Below are 19,902 nucleotides of genomic sequence, written 5' to 3'. Positions count from 1 at the left end.
CTGATGGGGATTTCTAGGTTTGTTTTTTTAACACATTGAAGTTTTGTTCCACCCACCCCCACCCCCCGTGTGCCACCTGGATCGAAATGTGGAGTCTTCCCTTTCGTAACAAAGTGTGCAGGTGTCATAATTACAATAACGTACACCATAAGGTAGGATTTCAATTGTTTAAAACCTAATATAGGCTTGTTGAGGAAGTTTTTAGATCAGGGAGGCTGTATTTGTTTTCTTTTGGGCTTTTTTTGGAGGGGGAATTGTTTGTTTTGGTCTTTTTAGACCTGGAAAATACACATTTAAAAGAAAGAAAAAAAAAATAGGGAGAGGCGGGATTCAAATGCACTGCACAATTTTTCCAGTAATTTCTTAAATATAGCAATCCCAAAAGTGCTACCCATACTGCCAGAAAACAAACAGGGATCAAGAGAAAACAGAAGCATCTACACCAAGACTGTAGACATGTACACCATGTTATCCATCAAGTCTGTTGGTCCAAAAGCCTTTCATCAGTGCTAGTTACCCAGCTTACTATATCGTCAGTGTGCTTGTTTATCTAAACTTCAGTAACAATTTCACTGAACCCCAAACAAGCCTCAAGAAAGAAATTATGAAATGGAAATCTAAGCCACTGCCCGAGTTTCTTTAGCTTTCATCATTTTACTAGGAAATCACCCTCAAGAGGTTTTTTTGTTTATAATTTCAGAGCCAAGAGGCAATGAATTTAATATGCTTTAAGATGAAACTTCACAGCAATATCAGCAAACAATAGGAAATGTTTAAATGAACATATTTTACAGTCTCTTCTGTTGACTTTCTAGTGTTCTTTTACTTCCAGTGTTAATTTTGTCTGAAAGGCAAAGAAACAGAATTCTGATCAAAGGAACCGTCAGGAGGACTTCAAATTACATTCTGTAATGTACTAAAATCAGTTTGATAGCAGTCTCAACAGAAAAGGATGTGTCAAGAAGGAAAGAGGGATACAAAAAGGGGGGAAGGGAAGGGGCATAAATGACTAAGAGTCTGGAAAGAATATGCTTTAGGTTCTGTAAAGTGAAGCATCAGCAACCACATCAAATACCTCTCCCAGATCCAAAACATCAACACAAAGTTTGCCAGGACAGTTTACCAAGGTTACAGCTTACCAGTCAAGGTAACTAGAGGGGTACCCCACCATAAGGCCTTTTGCATACAAAGATCGCATCCACTGCAGGTCTGCTGTCCTTAACTCTATATTCCCTCCTCCGCTTAGGTTATACTTCCTCTGACAAATAATCTCTCCTCTTTTTTTTTCTTTTTCTTTTCTTTTTTTTTCTAAGGAAAGTTCAGAAGTCCTGCTTCTGAATGTGAATTGACTCCAGATGCAAATAACATCAAAGCAGCGGAGAAAATTTCACTGCAAAAAACCTTTGAAAGGAATGCTCAGGTTTTACACTGATAAGAATAAAAATTTCAGCAACAACCTGCTGAGATGAAGAGACTTAGTTCCCACAAAGTGACTCCTTGCAGTTGCACCCTCTTCTCACCCTAAAGATGCATACAAAGCATAATAAGAGTTCTGAAATACCCACTTTTGGATCCAGAAAAGGAATAACAGAGGGACATGAATTCCCACAATATTTAACAAATACGACAGCTTTCAATCAAGTCTGTCTCAAAGGACACACAAACGAGCCATCTTCCCTACCGCCAGAAAAAGAACAAACAGTTGGCCCTTCATGGACAACTCGCTGCATGCTTCGCTTTTGTAAGACCTCCTCTGACCAGCCACAGCACCAACAAAAAAATAACATAGCAGCAGTTCACTAAGATAAACATCCATCCAGAAAGCCACATGGAAGCACACCGTTCAATGGAAGGTAATGATATCAAATGTCTGACCTTTTACAAGATTTACTGTAAGGAAAAAAGGGGCAGACATGACTCTTAACAAGCACTGAAAATAATACTGCTAGTAAGTGAAAGCTAAGGGAGGCCTGAGGGCAGGCAGAACCCATGTATCCCATTTATATACTCAAATTTTTTAAAGATTCATAGGCACAAGTTCAAATCTTCCAAACACCCTTATTTTAAGATAGTTGCAGAGCTGATAAATGCAATGCTACATTCTGTAAAAACAGGATTTAGCAAAAGACACATTCCAAGGAAGAATACCTTAAAAAACATAGGGCCAGCTACAAAACTGACAAAGCAAACCTCAATCTTGGTTCACAAATAGGGTGGCTCAACAGACCAGACTCAGGCAGCTCCTGAAACCTTTCTTACTGTAAGAAAAATAAGGCGTGACTGCCATGCAGCCATTGGGTAAGCAGCTGTAACATTATTCATCCTAGAACTTGAAGAGCCCTGATTTACGATGTAGCTAAATACCAATACAAAATACCTACTAGAGTTCATATGTCATGATTAACCAGAAAGCTTTATTTATCACTAGGGACCTCATTTTTTGGCTTTTGTTTCTTATCTAAAATATTATGTAATACCTTCTTAATTCCAATAGCTACATGCTGTAAGATAAGAAAACAAATATGGTGCAAGATTTCTGGAATGCTATAGCACTTTCTATACATGGCCCTCTTGTGGGGTAGGGGGTGGAGAAGGGAAAAAAGCACATTTTGATTGCTTCTATTTCTTCCACAAAGATTCAATCTACGAAATTATTACATAATATGATTTCACAAATACAGCTTGGTTCCAACTCTTCATTTTTTTAGCTTATATACACATTGGATCACTCTAAAGATCAGCACTTGCTCATTCATTTTTCTTAACGTACTTTCAGAGGAAACATCAGACTATTGAATTAAAATATCATCTCATTGAAATTATCAAATTAAGGATACACGTATAATTTCATCTTAGCTCTGATCTGCTACCAACAGAATAAATGTTATCAAATCTATCTTTCCACAGTTTGGACCTCAGTATCTGGGAAGACTAAACAATGCAAGTGAATGATAACTTTTCCAGTACAGATGGAATGGATGAGTTCAGCTTTTCTCTAATGGCATTACTAATTCATAACATTTCCACACAGAAGTATCATTTAACTTGTTAAAGGTATTTACACTTATTTGCAATTCATTTTTGTCTCAGGAATGCACAACCTTCTCCAAAGAGTTTCCCACAGTACTGAAGTTCAGCATTTAACAGTTCACTGGGGGGGGGGGGGGCGGTAAAAGTTTCCTGACCCCTCTCTCACCTTTCCCACACTGCTTACCCTGCCAGACCTTCCGTGTGCCAATTCAAACTGCTAAAACAGCAGCAACAAAAACCAAAGTGGATAGTTTTCTGCCGTTTTAATGAGCTGGGTTAGTTCAGTGGAGGAGCATGAGAGGTGGTCAGTAACAGGGACAAGAAGAGGCAGATGCAAAACGGAGGAGCAAGAGCTCACCTGCCCAGGGACGAGGAGATTAACTTTCTATTTTGGAAGAATTAAAACACATGCACACTATCAGCAAGCACCAGTGCTCGGCCCTTCAGACACAACTGCTTGGGCCGACCTTGAAGTATTCCATTCTTATCCCCTTCTCTATTACAAAAATCATAACCCCTCCACTACTTTTGGTTGGCCCAATTCTTCAAACCTTAACAACATTTTCAAATCTAGTTTCTGTAGTGATTCTTGTAAGCAAAATAATCTGAAGGTCTAAATCACTATTTTTTTCAGCCACTGTTTTTGACTCCCTCAAATAATTCCAATGTATCAGAATGTTCTGTTAGCACAGAGTACTCAGATTGGTGCTTTTGTCATTTATGGATTTTCTGCACTATCTTTCCATCACTGAATCTTGTAAATCCAGAGCTGTCACCATCACAACTAACATCTTTAATAGAAAGCTGCACATAGCTCTTGCTAATCCCCAATACAAGACCTGCTTGGCCTCTTATTTGTGACTAGTAGCTATTAGTAATATAACCATAACAATTTCAGAATGAAAGATGCCCACAGTCCACAAGTTTCAAATTCAAGTCCTAATTTATCTTGTTTTGACAAGAACAGCCCTAGCTCAAGCATTCATCTATCTATCATTTTATATGGTATAAACCACAGCAGGAAAATTAAATGCAGTGGCAGCGTTGCTGCAGTCACAGTAATAAAAGGATATAGGCACGGGATAGTTTATAGGGAGAGGTGGAACACTACTGCCAGCATTATTCAACTACATACATATTCAGCTCTAAGCATGAAACTTGTTCTGAAGTACCAATCCTTGATACAATTACTTAAAAGACTCAAAACCTTCACTTCAATACAGGGATAATGGTCAGAATTTTAACCGTCAATGCTAAAAAGACTCAAGAATCGATGATAAAAATGCCAGCCAAAGCTTCTCTTAGGTGCAAGACTAACACACAACAACTCTTATTCAGAATAAGCTACTCTTCTTTTGATATTTAACATTAAAATATGCTTTTTCTGTTATTTACACGGTTTAATATTAATGGTTAGTCATGGACATGCAGTGCTAAACACTTGAGTAGCACTTTATAACTTCAAAAACAGTGCAAGACTAACTAAATCAAGGCAACTATTTATTCTCCATGCTCATCTTCATTTATTCCTATAAAAATTGCAAGTATTTAAAACTTTAAAATATGTATTATGTTACATACTGTGAAATGCTCCACTGTCTGCAAGGTATCTTAAAGATACCCATCAAATATATGCCAAGAAATAGGCAAACAGAATGGCAGGCAAAAGGAATACATTTAATTTTCCTGGCTCAGTCAGCTTAACATTGCAGATCACCTTTAACTACATATGGTCTACCACCACACAAAACATTGTACCTGGTGAACAGCACATACATACAACTTCATAAAAAAGTATCAAGATTACCTTCTAGAAACTGTTACAAAGTCATCTTGCGTTAATCTAGGCTCCAAAGCAAAGAAAAAAGAATATCTTAAAGTACCTCTTGCTTCTACATCTCTCACAGTTATAGAATTGAAGCATAGGAATTTCATTGCTCAAACAGAAACAAAAATCAAGCACTAACCTTAATAACATATTTTTAATGTTCAGGTGTCATTTAGTTTCCAAATTAAGACAAACAATATAGCATAATTTTCTCAAGCAAGAAATGTTCCCATTTCTTTGAACTTCAGCTTACTTTTTACCCCAGTTATTCAAAAGTTACTCTCTTCTACCTTACAATGTGGCAGAGTACAAACACTGAGGAGTTAAGTAAATGAGGCCACAATCCACTGAACTCATAGAAAGATCAAAATCATAATCAGAGAAAAAGTCTTTTTTTTTTAATTTTGTGAAGATATTGATGAAACTGAAGTAATACGTAATAACAGCATAAATACGTAAGAGTAACACCTAATAATATCTCAAGTATATCATAGCAATTTTTCAATGTAACAGAAAGTCTTCTGGTTGATCCCTGCAGACTGAGGAAGACACCTGGACTAACAATGTGATTTTTCTTTTAAAAAAAACACAACTCTTCTTTGATGAGCACAGTAAGAACTTACTACGGTAGAGATCTACTCAAAATTCTGATTCTCCCAGTACTGGTCTAGAGACATCTATAAAAATCACAGTGAAGTAGTAGCTCCATGAAAGAAACAAATAAATAACCAAATTACTTCAGATAAATGTTTGCGAATTTTGCCACCTGTGGAATTTCAGTTTTACAGTCTACGAAGACAATTATCACTGCTACTAACCACTATTATTTTGTGCACAGGTTCTGCAGGGGTCAGATTTTGAGTTTGTTTTCTTTCACAGGGAAAAGCAGAAGACTGAAATGTGTACTTTGAGGGAAAAGGGACAGCTGCAGCTAATGCAGCCTTACAAAATTCTACATCTTACAGAGTAGTTTTTAGGTATACCTGAGGTGGTGTGTTTGTCATTTTGATTTTACAATAATTAACTAATCCCAGGTGCCAAGCTTAATACTATTATGAGGTGCATGTTGTGCTAAGGTACACTAAAAGCATTACTTTTTTTTTTCCATAATATATTTGATGTTTTACTGTAAGGTTCAAAAAAATATGAGGTAGTCAAATCAGTAATTCCATGATAAGCATTATAACTGAAACAGAAGTTCCTACTTTTCTTCTTACTAAAAGAAAATTTAAATAAAACCTAGCTTCTCTGCTTATATAGTTCTTCCTGACCTGCACAAGAGATTATTTTGCTGTGCCATCTATACCAACTGGTGCCAGTTCCAGTAGATTACACGCAGTTGATAGCAGGCTTACACAGAATACAGCACAACTTAACACAGAACTTTAGCAGGCAACAAATCAAACAATAAGATGGCACATTTGCTCTTAATCTTGCAGACTTTAAAGATATATATTACTGAATATACTCAGAGTGGCTTTCTAATGAAATTTCATTTACACAGTCACGCTCTGTCAGTCCTCCCAAATAACTAGATGTTCAACACAATTTGACATGAAGAGATATGTTAAAAAAGAAAAAAAAATTACACTCCTACTAAGTCAGTGAAGAACAGGTGCCCAAAACCAGAAATAGTATTCGTTGGCACCACCAGTAAAAGACTGCAGCATGAAGTCAGCCCTTTTTGAACACTAGGGAACCCAGGCAAAAACTCAGTCTTAGGAAACAGGAACTAGGTTATGCAGCTCACACATAGATATTAAAGAGCATCTATAAACCGAGCTACATATGGTATATACTTATTGACGAGTTTTTAGAGGTGTTTTAGAGGCATTCTTCTTTCCCTCTGACTGAACAGAATTTGGAAGAAGTCAACATGGATAAGCATCACCATTAGTATCCACGCCACACAATTCTCATTTGAATAATATTTATCCAGCAATACTTGAATAATTAAAATTGAAGTAATATCAAAGTGGTTGCAAAACACTTTTCTTCTAGTTATCTTGAGCATTCTTATAATTTTTCCTCATATGCCAGGAACAGTTGAGTATACCTGTTAAACTGATTAACAAAAACTTAACAAAAATAACAATGCAGTGGAATACTGCATTACTGAGATGAGTCTGGAGCTTTTTTCCCCTAAAAAGTTACACAAAAACCCCAATGTTCAAATAACATCATTAAGTTTATTAAATGAGGCAATTAGAGGAATGACATAATTAGAATTGCCTTTGCAACACTCTGCTTTATATTATAAATTGACTCTTCAGGACTAAATCAGATTTTTTTAAAAGAGAAAAAGGAAACCATTGCTTATGCAGCTGAATGGTAACCCAAAGAACTGCAGTCTGTTCCTATTTTTGCCACAGACTCTTATGTGATGCATGGCAGGTCAATTTTATCTTTTCACAGTCAGTTATTCAGATAGTGAGGAATACATAATGAACACTTGATTTGTAACAGCCCACACAGAGCATTAAAATACATTAAAAAGCATCAAGTGCCTTTCTCCCAGATGAAATTCATAGCCCTGACATATGAATGTAGGCTCCTTCACAACATATTGGGAAAGTTTGGGCAGTTCAGAATGCAGTTCACAAACCAACACACAGCTAGCCTATGGAAACTTTCAAAGAGCAGAGGTGTGTTTTAAGTTTTCCCTTCCCATGGACCCAACGACCAAACTCACGGCTACAGGGGAACACGCTGAATGGCACACGCTGCCTCAAACTCTTCTTAGATGTTCAAGTTTCTCCCTCAAAATCAGAGAAGGTGTAATGTTTCTTTAAGAACAGGACAAGCAGCAAGAAGAAGCCCATAATGAATTCCTTTTAGCCAGCAGCTCAGTGTTTAGAACACTTGTCCTGGCTCCTGCATTTTAGGTTCTCCTCAGACTGACACCTCCAAGTTCTGTAATAGTGCCCTCGAGCTCCTCGTCACTATTTTGTTCCTTTTGCCCTTCAATCACCACTTCTTACACATTTGCAGTCTTCAGTCACAAGCCCATTTTTGTTTATTTTGCATCATATGAGCCATCATAGCAGAGTTTTAAATTTCCCCTTCCTGCTCAGCCCAGACCAAAGCACTTCTAGTAGAAAAGGAATTTGTGTAATTCAGCTGCTATATAGCAGTTACTTACTATGTAGTAAATTCACATTTTTTAGAAGTCATAAATATATAATGCTAGTAAGCTTGCCTAATTTTCACATAAGTGGCAAGAAACGCTTCTTTTACACAAAGGTCAATCCCAGACATGTTTAGTTCCTTCTTGAGTCCAAGGATAAGGCTGCCAGGAACATTAGCAAAGCAAGGTATTCTTCCCCAGCCTTGTGGTGGCCTAAGTTTTTCCCCAAAAAGCTTGAGGTAAACACACGGGCCCTGAAAAAAGGGATATTGTAACGGGATGTCAAGCAACATACTACCAACCCTACTTACGAGGCACACAGCCTAATCTCTAATCATTTCTAAATAACATCTCTGCCATAGAAACTAACAATACTTAGTGCAGCAGTAATCAGACTGTAACAAAGCTGTTTACTCTGTAGCTTCAAATTCCTCATTAAAACTAAATCATACCAAAGGTTGGTTTGCTTGTTTTTTTAATTATTATACCCTTATATATTTGCTATCTATTTTGTAAGCACAGTGCCCAGAAAAGACTAAAACATATTATGAAAGAAAACACGCTTTCAACTCAGTGTCTGTTTACAAAAATGACGGCTACCCATACCAACATTTTCAGACCAACCTCTTCTTATTGCAGAATAATATTTTATATGCAAATGGATAGCTTTTGAGGTCTGAGCAATAAAAATGGTTCCAATCCTCAACTCATACAGCTTCTGCTTGGCAAAAGGGAAAGTTTTAAGGATGCCTGAAGATCAGATTATCCAAATTTCCAACAAAGATGAAAGACAAAGTAGAAACTAGAGTGCCCTGGGGGGGGGACACGACACCACTGTATCTGGGAAGAAAGATATATGTATTTATTGTAATAGGACAACTATCTACATTCCAAATGGATTTACAGAAAAGGAAAATAAGGAAAATCACCCTAAAAAATGACCCTACTCCTCCAAGATACACTGTACATTTGATGTACTACATCAAAGAAGACATCACATGCAGAAGGTGAAGAAATTTACCAAGAGAATGAGCCTCCATACCACATTCGGTTCACTGACTGAAGATTAGTATTTTGCAAAGCACAAGTCCTTTTTTAACTTTTTTTAAGTATAGAACATGTAAGATTAAAAACGTCAAACAAAACATCTGTAGCCACAAAAAGTTAGGTGATTAATAGCTGCAGGAAACTGCAACTTTTTTCACCACTTGGTGGTTTTACCTAGAATAGTGTTTTGTTATTATACAACATATAAAGCAAATTAAACTTGATAAGTGAACACGCTGTAACATGCCATGAGAACCTCTGAATGTCACAGAACAGGTTAGTGCTTCAAACTGCATTGCTTCACTTGGTATTACAGATCATGAGATCTTCTGGATTACCACATTTCAGCTCATGAAAGGTTGAAGAAACTTTAATATCCTATTTCTAGCAAACTTTGAGTCACAGAACAAGGCCAGGACTTGAACAGGCAAGCCACAACATTAACTATTTCTAGAAGATCCATATCAAAACACTTCCAGAGCAGAAGCCGAGCAGCTAGTGGAAAAAAATAGCTGATACATTGGCTGAACACACTCTTAGAAAGTCCCTCCAAGTATTCCCTGAAAATTTTACAGGTATTATGACCTGAAGAAGCACAGTATTTCCAAAGTAACTTAAAAAAACAAACAAACAAACCACCAACATGTTTTTGCACTGCTCAGGCATACAAAACTGAAACTGAGCCTCATGCTCACACCTCAAAGTTTCTTCAAATTCAACTTCAAAGTTTTGTCAATGTGAGTAAAAATCCATGCAGGTATTTTGACAAAACATGACCTGAAATAAGATAGTGGTGAAAAACTAAGCAAACTAAGAATAAAATATGGTAAATGTTAGTAAGGTTTTACCTTGCAGGTAATTCTGTAGTCTGTAATTCAAGATTGTTTTTTTCTACCCATGTGTTACTAAGCAAAAAAGATCTGCCAAAACCCCATACTTTTGTTATTTTAGGCATAAATTTAGATTTAGAGGTACAACCACACCACAATGCATACTCTCTTCTGCATTACCAGATGAAGATGGAACTATTCACCTACACCATTAACCAGATCTAAAGACACTTTTTAGAAGACTATCCAAGAACAATGGAGAGCAACATCCATGCAAAGTGGAAGTGAGCTTAAAAACCAAATCAAATATTGAGAAGACTAAGGGTCTGAAGACTGACATTTGTTATTCAATTTCCCGTCACTATAAATACAGCTCCTTCATAAATACGCATTTGGTCAATACATTTTTTGATTTCAATTTTTATGTAAGGATTTTGAATAATGCAAAACTAAGTCTACCCACACACGTAGAAAAGTCTATTAAGTTAGTTGTACAGGATGCATGCAGGTGAGCAGTTCTGCATGTATTCTTAGAGGGCTAAAAAGAGAGCCAAAGCAAATTTGCATTATCGTGCCACCGTGTTATCACCCTGTGTTGAATTTAGATGACAAATTTCCCATAGACAACTATTAATCTAGCAGTAACAAAAACATAAAGTAATAATCATTATAAATTTAAAAATCTTTTTTAAAATATGTAAAGTTAAATGCTAAAAGAATACACCAATGATTGAAATTAGCAGTCAGCTATGTTCTTTGTACCCTCACAGGAAGATTCCCAGGTGAATGACAAGGTATTTTGCCATCACAGTGGGCTTGACCACCAGTACCAGAAAAATGTGTCAACAAGAGATGTCAGTTCTTTGATGAGGAGAAAGAGATATAACAGGTTGAAATATAAAAAAATTAGATGCACCTGTTTATCAGCACACTTGCTAAAATGTCTACCCCTATTTTTGTTTCCCGCCTGGTCACAAGGGCTACACAAAAGAATCTCTAATAGAAGACTAAAGCAAAGGAAGCTGCATGGAAACAGCCTTCCCAATGGATACGTTTCAGTGTGTATCCCAAAACTGATAATAAACAGGAATAGGAAGGTGCATGTACAAATGCACCCCAAGATGTTTCCTCATTGGACCCTAGTACCTTTAGTTTATCAGCTGTGTTACTTATTATTCAGTGCTTCAGGAACAAGATTTCCTTCACGCTTTTCAGCAAAAATTAAATTTATCAGAAAGTGCTACTATTAAGCAGATGTGCCACATAATTAGCAACGACAAATCCACTTACTTTTTTCTCCTTCTCATGATGTTTATCCTGAGAGTGAGAGGAAGAATCACTTAAACTTTGATCATATGACCTATTAGATCCCCGTTTGCTCTTTTTCTAAAAAGAGAAAATATATTTATGGATAGAGAAAAGGAACCATTTGAATAAATAAAAAGTATAAAGCATTTCAACTGATAAGATGCCTTACTGCTTGAAGAAAAAAAACACTTCAGTCACTGAAAAGCTGACAAATTACTAACACTAATAACATTAACAAGACTACCCAAAGTATACCAGGAAAAAAACCTATCCTTATATTGACTTTTACACCTCCCACGAATTTGCAAGATATGTTTTCCACAAAGAAATAAGATATGCCACTTTTTAAAGGTTAAAAGATGCTAGACACATTTTCAAGTTTTCATAACATAAAACAGAAAAGATGCTGCTCAAATGAGTATCACATGAAGCCACAGTGCTAGCCCTGCCACATGCTTGACAGGCATTGTGAGGTGGCTGCTTTATGGCTTCATGATTTATTATTCAAGTGACCCGTCTGCAATATTTTCATTAGAATTGTTTAAAAATAGGATACACAATGCTATGGTCATGTATGCATTTACAAGCGGCAGACATAATTGCCTGTATTTCTGTAATGCTTGAGAGCCTAGTCTGGGACCGCAAATACTTTATGCTAGGCCAGCGTTCAAAATGTTATTTTATCATAACTGAGGTAGCATTATAAAGACACTTCAGGTCACTACTTTGCCAACTAAAGTTTTCAGTGGTATAGTAGATATATGCCACCCACCATCTTCAGTAGTAAATACAAAACACCTGTATTTACCAGGCATCAACAATCACAATAATCCTAAAGAAACACTAAATCACTTAAACTACCTTGCCAATCTTTACTGTTATTACCTCTATAGTTTTGTAATTGAAAGCTACCTAATTACATGTCAAATATGGAGTTATGTCTTTATCATTAAACTTGTTTTTTAAATAAACATACGTGTTCTCAATCATAGCAGCACTGGAACATTCAAATCAAATGCATAATACTGTTAAGAGCTTGCCTTCACTGCTAAGTAATAGACCATTTTTGTTCTTTTTGTATACTTGGCTCAAGATAATAATAATAAAAAAATCTTAGCTTAGTGAGGGCCTAGAAAGCCCTGACTTATCTTCAATATGAAGCAAAATCATCAATATTCACAAGAGCACAGAGCTAACCTCACCCAGCTCGTCTTCTAGAAAGCTAAAATGGTTCATTGGCCCTGTATTTTTACCTCATTGCAATGTCTTCAAAACTCACCCAAGTATTCCCCTTTTTTAGCAGTGAAAACAAGTAATCAGCAAGTGTAACTATACTTACAGCAGTATCTGAACTTACGTCTATATAATTTAATTTTCATAATTCAATATTCATAAATAACATTTTTTAAACATCAGTAAGTCCTTCAAGTCCACACACACACACACGTACACAGAAACAGATATCTGGAACTGTCAAACTGATAGGAAGTGATAGGAAAGATTCCAGAGGTCTGATCCAAAACCTACTTAAATAACTGAGAAATGTCAAAGTTTTTTGTTTGCTTGTTTGTTTTTTAAAAATCAAACCTCAAGTCACTTCCTCGAGGTTGTGTTTCAGAGAACTTATAGGCAGGGAATATCCAGTGGCTACATGGTGAGAGATAGAACAAAAGGAAAAACACTAAAAAAAAAAAAAAAAAGGAGTAACAGAAGCAGAAAGAAATGGAGGGCTTCTTTATTCTCTAATATGCAGGATAACAAGTAGTATTTTCTAGATTATTCCGAAATGGACTAAATTCCTAGAAGCCAACTAATCAAATAGCAAAAGAAAACATTACAGGAACTTAATGAAAAAACCCACTAAATGTGCATGCTATTCCTGGCAGAGGGGAAAAACCCACACATCTGGAAAGTAACCACTTATAAAAACATTTTCAGTTAGTACTTCTGTAACTGTGATTAAAACATTATTTTAATGAAATACAATCTACTTTCTGAGCTACATGAAAATTCTACTGTTAATAGCATTTCAGAGTGAAAAAATAAGTCAGTGACATTGATTTATAGAATTTAACAAATACATACCAGTTTACTAAAATGGTATTTACAGTAGCCACAGTATTGGACGTTATCTGCACCATTGCCTTCTTCTTCACAAAGAAGTCCTGCGAACTGTGCACTAAAAATAAACCAAACAACATTCAAGAAAAGAAATTTTACATCAACTTGTACCACAATATCACAGCTGATAATGCACAGATACTTATACCTGCATTTAACAGAAGACATTTCCACACAAGTGACTTCTAATGGCATGCGAGCACATAACCGACCTTTGTAGCCCAGTGAAAAACACGTACAGTTTACACTTTGGCCTGATGCCTTTTTCATAGTCTTTAAGCCACTCACACAAGGCTTATAGCTTGAAAATCTACATTTATTATGCACGTACTCCCACAAATAAATAAACCAAGCAATTTCCAATGATTCTTAGCTCAAATTCAAGCCAAAAATCATTTATGGAAAGAATGGCTTTTAACAAAACCATACCGTAGATCCAAAGAAGAAATTTTTCTAAAGTTGCATACATCCTTCTCTGTTTTGCTAGGAAAATTACTTTTTTTTTTTTTTTTTTTTTTTTTAACTAGAACTTCAATGACATAATAAATCAAACCATATTTATTGGTTTAAAAGACTGTGGCAGGTTAATTTCTTTTAAAAAGAATAAGAGTGACAAGTTTCCTTGCCTGGGCTAATTATTACCTTATTCTACTACATTTTTTCAAATCAAATTTGCTTTTCACCATTTGTAATGTTGATTTATTTTCTTTATCAAAACCAAGTTAGACATTGAGAAACCAAATATTCAGTTTCATTTTCCGTATCATTTTCATTAGCATAATAATGCAATGTTACAGTCAAAATGATGCACGTGAGTATTTAAATGAAAGAACAATATATAAGGCAGCTTGTTTTCATTGCTTTTTAAAATCACTTTCCCCTCATTTATACATTATATTCTTGGGCAATACAGAAATACTGCTTCGTAAATACCTGCACACCTACAGCAGATTCCAACTACAGAAAACATTTAAGAGGATCTCTTTAAGCAAAGATTTATCATTCTAAGCTTGCCATACAAAATCAGATGGACTCAAGCTCATTCTTCCTTAGACATTAGTTTTGTTAACCCAAAATTGATATACCTCGCCCTGGATCTCTGCCTTCTGTAGTTTTCACATTTTTCTTCCATTTTTTAAATATTACAGAAGCCTCTCAATATCCTCAGTCACAGTACTCTCTGGCTAGATATCATTTTATAGTACATACCTGTTTTTTTTAGAATCAAAACATTCTAAAAACTGGCAAGATAAATATTTTAATTTTGAACCTAATTCTCATGCTCTTTATGGCATTCACTGAAAACGGGGTTTTGGAAGAAAGAAAAAAAATGACAAGGACTTTTGTATGCATCCAAATGTTTGAAAGAAAAGAGTCCTTTTCACCCAAACACTTGGATGTATACATTTTTTCACATCTGTAAGTAACCTCTTTACATGATATGTACGCTTCGAGGAACACAGTCCATTTTCACCATAAAAAGAAACTTGACATTGATCACATCCAATGAAAAATTACATGGTTACGAAAGATTAAAACCTGCCAGATAGTCAAGTAATTAAAAGAAAAAAAAGAAGAGCTGCCAAGAAATCAGCGCCTAAACTACAGAATTACATCCTTTAAGATCTGCACAAGACATTCAAAGTATCACTTGATTACACTGAAGAAAAAACATTTAAGTAATTTAAGTAGGTGTGCAAATACCATTTCCCTGACTGAGCTGGTCATGAAGCAGCATACTGGGCCACTTATAAAGGAGATGGGTAAGGCCACAGATTATGCAGCTAGACAGTCTGTGTAAATCTGCTATCTACTGCAAAACAGCTTCAGCTGAATTTGAAAAAAAACAAATAATGCCTGTAAATTTTGGGGTGGAACTCCTTTTGCCTCCTTTTACCTGTTGATATGTGGTTTAATCTAATTATCCAGCCTCTTTTAAGAAGTCCATGAAGCAATACAAGCGCCTCCTGAATCCAAGCAAACCTAAATATCTTAACGTGGAATGAATCAGATGGTGGACACAGCTGTTTTTCTGCAACAGCTATACATGAAACCTAAATGAATAGTTCAGGATAGATGCGTACCATTTAGATAAAATCAGTGAGGTGAATTACCCCCAAATGTTTGGAAATCTGTACCGGAAGGGGTGACTCTAGTGCATTTTTATGTGTAGCTCAATAATTTTTCCCACTGATTTACCAAAAGTAAACATCAAATCAGTTTGCAGGTAAACAAACAAAGTCTTCACATTCCCATATCCTATAAAATATCATCTAAGAAAAATAACGTAAGACAAAACAAAACAAAACAAAACAAACAAACAACACTAAACCTTATCCACAGGAGCACACAGCATTTAATACAACCGAAGGGAGTATTATCAGACAGCTTTTGCAGCTCACAGCAACGTCTGTGCTGCCACTGCCATGTTGTTAGTAAACTCTATTATAATCAAGTTAGATATTTCTACACAAAGTACCTTACTATATTTCTTTATTCAGAAATATACTAAATAAAGAGTTTATTCACTACACTGCGTGCATCAATTCTTTCTGGAACATCAGAGATGTTAAGTAATAAAATATACTTACCACGTTACGTGAAAAGCTTGTCGACATCCATGTTTATTACATGTCATACAAGCACCAGTGGCTGCTTTACTTTCTCTGCCTTGTTCATCACAAATATAGCATGTCTACCAAAGAGAAAATACTTAACATGATAAGAAGCATACAAATACATTCTGTGTTACTCACAGGAGATTCTAGTGTGAGAACCACTGGATTTTGCAGCTAAGCTTATATAAGAACTTCTTTATAAAAGTCTGATTATGTTTGTTTGCAAAAGGAGATCACCTGGTAGACACCTGGGATCTGTGTAACACTTCACAAACACTAAAGCAGTACAAATACTAATTTACTTAAATTCTATACGACTATTCAACTAGCCAAACAGCCAAAGGTTAATAGCATTAGGCTTCAAGATTTTCCTTGCTTTCAAGTTTGTGTTTATGTCCTTCTAGGTCACAATCATTTCCACATTCATTTAACATTACCTGTATCGGTGGCATTCAGAAATATCAAATTAGACTGAGTGCCTAATGGTACAGGATACCATACAGTATACATGCATATGTCTACAAAATTACACAAAGAAAAACTGCAAACTTAAAATTTTATTTGTACATTTGGTGTAAAGAATTTTCAGAAGTCTTATAGCATGCTTCAATATTTATATGATGCTCAGTTACCTTTAATTATATATGGTGTTTAACAGAACTCTGCTTTAATTTCAGCACGAATTGGACAACCCCATAAACACCTTAGAAACTAATCAAGCAAGAACCTTCTGTAAACAAAGCTTAAATTAGTATAATCAAGCCCATTTCAGGCTCAAAAACAAGCTAAAATGAAAACACCCTGTCTAGTACCTGAAAATCTTTTCACAGCATTTCTGTCAATTTATTTGTTTTACTGGAATACTAGAGCAATTTGTAATATTTTCAAAAACATTCTCAGTAAAATGCAAGAAAAAAAGAATTAAGAAGAATCCAAAATTTTTCTCATTATTCAATACTTTTTTTTTTTTAATATGTGGCCAATAAACATGGATACATGCTGTATGGAAGCTCACTATTATACTAGACATCACTATAATCTCTCATCAGCATTTCAGGGAGAAACATCAGGCAAAACTAAATCTCTTTCCATTTTTTTACTGTCCTAATTACTGAAATGCTGTTTAGAGAGATTCTATCATATCATTTTTATGTGTAAAATTTAACAGTTTAAGAATAGATTCTTAGTGAAAGTATCCTCCAGCACTGGGGCAGTCAAGTGTCTGTTTTTAAATGAGAGAGAACCATATTGAGGTAACAATCATCAACAACACACTGCTACCTCTGCAGAAATCCCATTACAAAATCTTAGATGAGAAAAAAGAAATTTCCCCCTCTAAAAAAAAATTGTCTACACTTAAACTGTAACTGACTTATTGCAATTGTATCACAACCTCCCTTCAGTGAGGCAGAGAATGAGTAGAATAATAAATAAAAAGAACATCAACGATGGGTAGTAGAAAATCCAGTTTAAGAAAAATGGACCAAGATACCACTGAAATTAAAAAGGATATAATGTAAAACCAGTATTACTTAGAAAGACATGAAAATGAGTGAAATTCTGAGATCAGAACAGCCTTTAACAGAGGTATTTAGAACAACATTTAACATGAGATATCAGCTAACTACAGCATTTTTGTTAACATGCAAGACTCTAGGGTAGGTGAGTCATTCTTGTATGGTTTCCACAAGACTTTTTAAAAAGCATTAAACCCAATAGCTAATATATCCTAAAATCATACCCTATATTGAAGGATATATTTGAAGGATCAGAAAGGGGATAATCCTACTTAATTCTTTGCTTTGCTCCCTTTGTACATCAAGGTAGCGCACACAGATAATTCAGTTGTTTGACAGGTCTGAGACTGGCTGCTTTTTAGCTTTCCATACCATGACCTGACACATTTAGATTTTAGGAACAAACAAGGTCATGATCTATCAACCTCATCTGAGTAACTATATTAAGCGTAAGTAAATTCAAAATCAAGGTACCTCTATAAATAGAGGGTTCAACAGACCCCATAAAACTCAAGCTCCTGTTACTGTTCTGTTTTTGCCAAGTTTTGTCTTAAGTTCTGGAATTTTTTTTCCCTCACTGAAGCTCAGAAAGAAAAGCAATATAAGCATTCCATTTAGGAAGGATGTAGGCCCTGTTTTTCACCACTACATATTACATTTAGGGTCTGTGTTTCAGGACCCCTTAAACCAATTTACAGTAAAATGACTGAAAAATTATAACAAACGACCAGCTACATTACAAACAAGTTTGAACACAACATGGTGGACTGCCTACCCGTTTTAACAAGCTCAATGAACTTTTCTATCCTTCCTACAATAGTCGTGAGAAGTATAAAACGTGTTTCCTAATCTTCCACACGAAATGGAGCCAAAGAAGGTTCATCTTCCCGTTCCAACATGGACGGTAAGTTCTCTCTAAAGCTGAGCTTCTCATACTTCTACCTTCTCTTAGACACAGAAACAATTCCAGAAGCCTGAGAACCTTTATCTTTCTTTCACAAAGCAGAAAACTGAAGACTTCCATGCATTTGTAAATTCAAGCAATTGCTACACCTGCTCTGAAACCTCTGGAATGTGGAAGTGTAAAACTCTGTGTCCCACCACCTACAGCAGGGCTGCTCTTCAGAGCTCTGAAGGGAAAAGAGTACTTAGACTTCTTCCAAACTCATTGGAAAACAAGCAAAACATTACACAAAGCTTTTTACTCAGCAAGGAAATTTTACTCAAAAAACACAACAAATAGTTTCTTTAATGGCAAAATATACATTTTGCAAAGCTGCCTTTATGTTTCTGTCAATATTTTTTCTTCAAAGATTCAAAATGTAAACCTTCTTTGCAAAAGTAAAGACAGAAGGGAAGATGAGGCAAGAAAACCCTTATAAAACAAAAAGCAATTTGAGAAATCATTTACTCTACTTGTAACAGCTACCCAAGAGCATTCCCTGCTTATAGAATCAAACCTAGGAGTTGTGCAGAAATTTCTCATTGTTGCAGCAAGCACTGAAATAAGTCTAACAGCTGCCTTTACTACTAGGCGGATCAAGAAACTCCAAATGCAGTTATTTTTTAATCAGCTCTTAAAAGAAATTCCTCAAAGCAGTAATTATATTCAATTACCACATACTTTCAAATGAACCTCAAATAAAGCTCATATAAAATAAATAGAGATTATCCACGCATAATCATTCAAGGAATAACAAACATCTACTAAATAGGAGAGCAACTACTAGTCCATTTCTTTTTGGAAGCAACTGTGTAAGAAGAGCTTTCCTGTTAGTCAACGCACTATCAAGTCATTCAGTGGATTCATTCTGTGATGTGATGGTTTTTATCCCAGAAGCAGGTAAACTTCAGGGAAACAGCAGCTAAATGTCTTTACACTGACAAGCCTCATGCGTCGGCGTCTGCTGCGTTTCTTCTTGCATTTAAGATTACTGCACTTTATAATATTGCATATGTTGCAGTGTTCAATAAGGAAACAAGTGCATAGAAAAAAATGTGTAAATTAAGTACTATCTCCTGGCAAAACTCCAACAACATTTGTTTCTATTTTAAAGACTACAGTATAAATTTTCCCTTATGGTAATTTTCATTGACCTGTATTTTCCCTCAATTCCATATGCTAGCCTTCCATATGTATCCAGCCACATACGCGGAATTATTTAGGACTTCACAGGAAATAAAATCTTTCTTAAAATCATCCTATTCCAAATTGAGTTGACAGACAGAATGAAATTAGCACTAGACCACTCTAAAAGGAGAAACAACTCTAATCATTTTTTCCTAATTACATGTTTACATTTGTTCACAATGCACAACAAATGTTTTAAGAACGGTTTGCCATATCTACTTCCCAGAAAAACAGCTTTTCTTTCCCATTTCCTCCCAAACTGATAAAGTCATAGTTAAATGCTTTACAAAGTTTCTGATCTAAAAAATGTATCATTTAAATAAAAACAATTTATACTGAATAGCA

General features: G+C 35.5%; 1 protein-coding gene across 8 annotated transcripts in view; it reads right to left on the bottom strand.

Moving 5' to 3' along the window:
• Positions 1 to 19,902, bottom strand: part of MLLT10 (MLLT10 histone lysine methyltransferase DOT1L cofactor) — a 139,514-nt gene that overhangs the window by 80,497 nt on the left and 39,115 nt on the right. For 7 of the 8 annotated variants that reach the window (XM_087776568.1, XM_087776505.1, XM_087776523.1 and 4 more), the window contains 3 exons: positions 15,883 to 15,986; positions 13,256 to 13,349; positions 11,153 to 11,248 (listed from right to left, as the gene is read on the bottom strand). In XM_087776568.1, the coding sequence (XP_087632694.1) occupies positions 11,153 to 11,248; positions 13,256 to 13,349; positions 15,883 to 15,986 (294 nt within the window). The remainder of the gene's footprint in view (positions 1 to 11,152; positions 11,249 to 13,255; positions 13,350 to 15,882; positions 15,987 to 19,902) is intronic. The other variant, XM_087776542.1, reaches the window with a different exon arrangement.

Source organism: Nipponia nippon, unplaced genomic scaffold, assembly GCF_047370975.1.
Source record: "Nipponia nippon isolate SJK-2023a ecotype South Korea unplaced genomic scaffold, ASM4737097v1 scaffold_1, whole genome shotgun sequence".
Lineage (NCBI taxonomy): Eukaryota > Metazoa > Chordata > Aves > Pelecaniformes > Threskiornithidae > Nipponia > Nipponia nippon.
The sequence above is the reverse complement of the archived record's forward strand: the minus strand, read 5'-3'. Positions and strand labels throughout refer to the sequence as shown.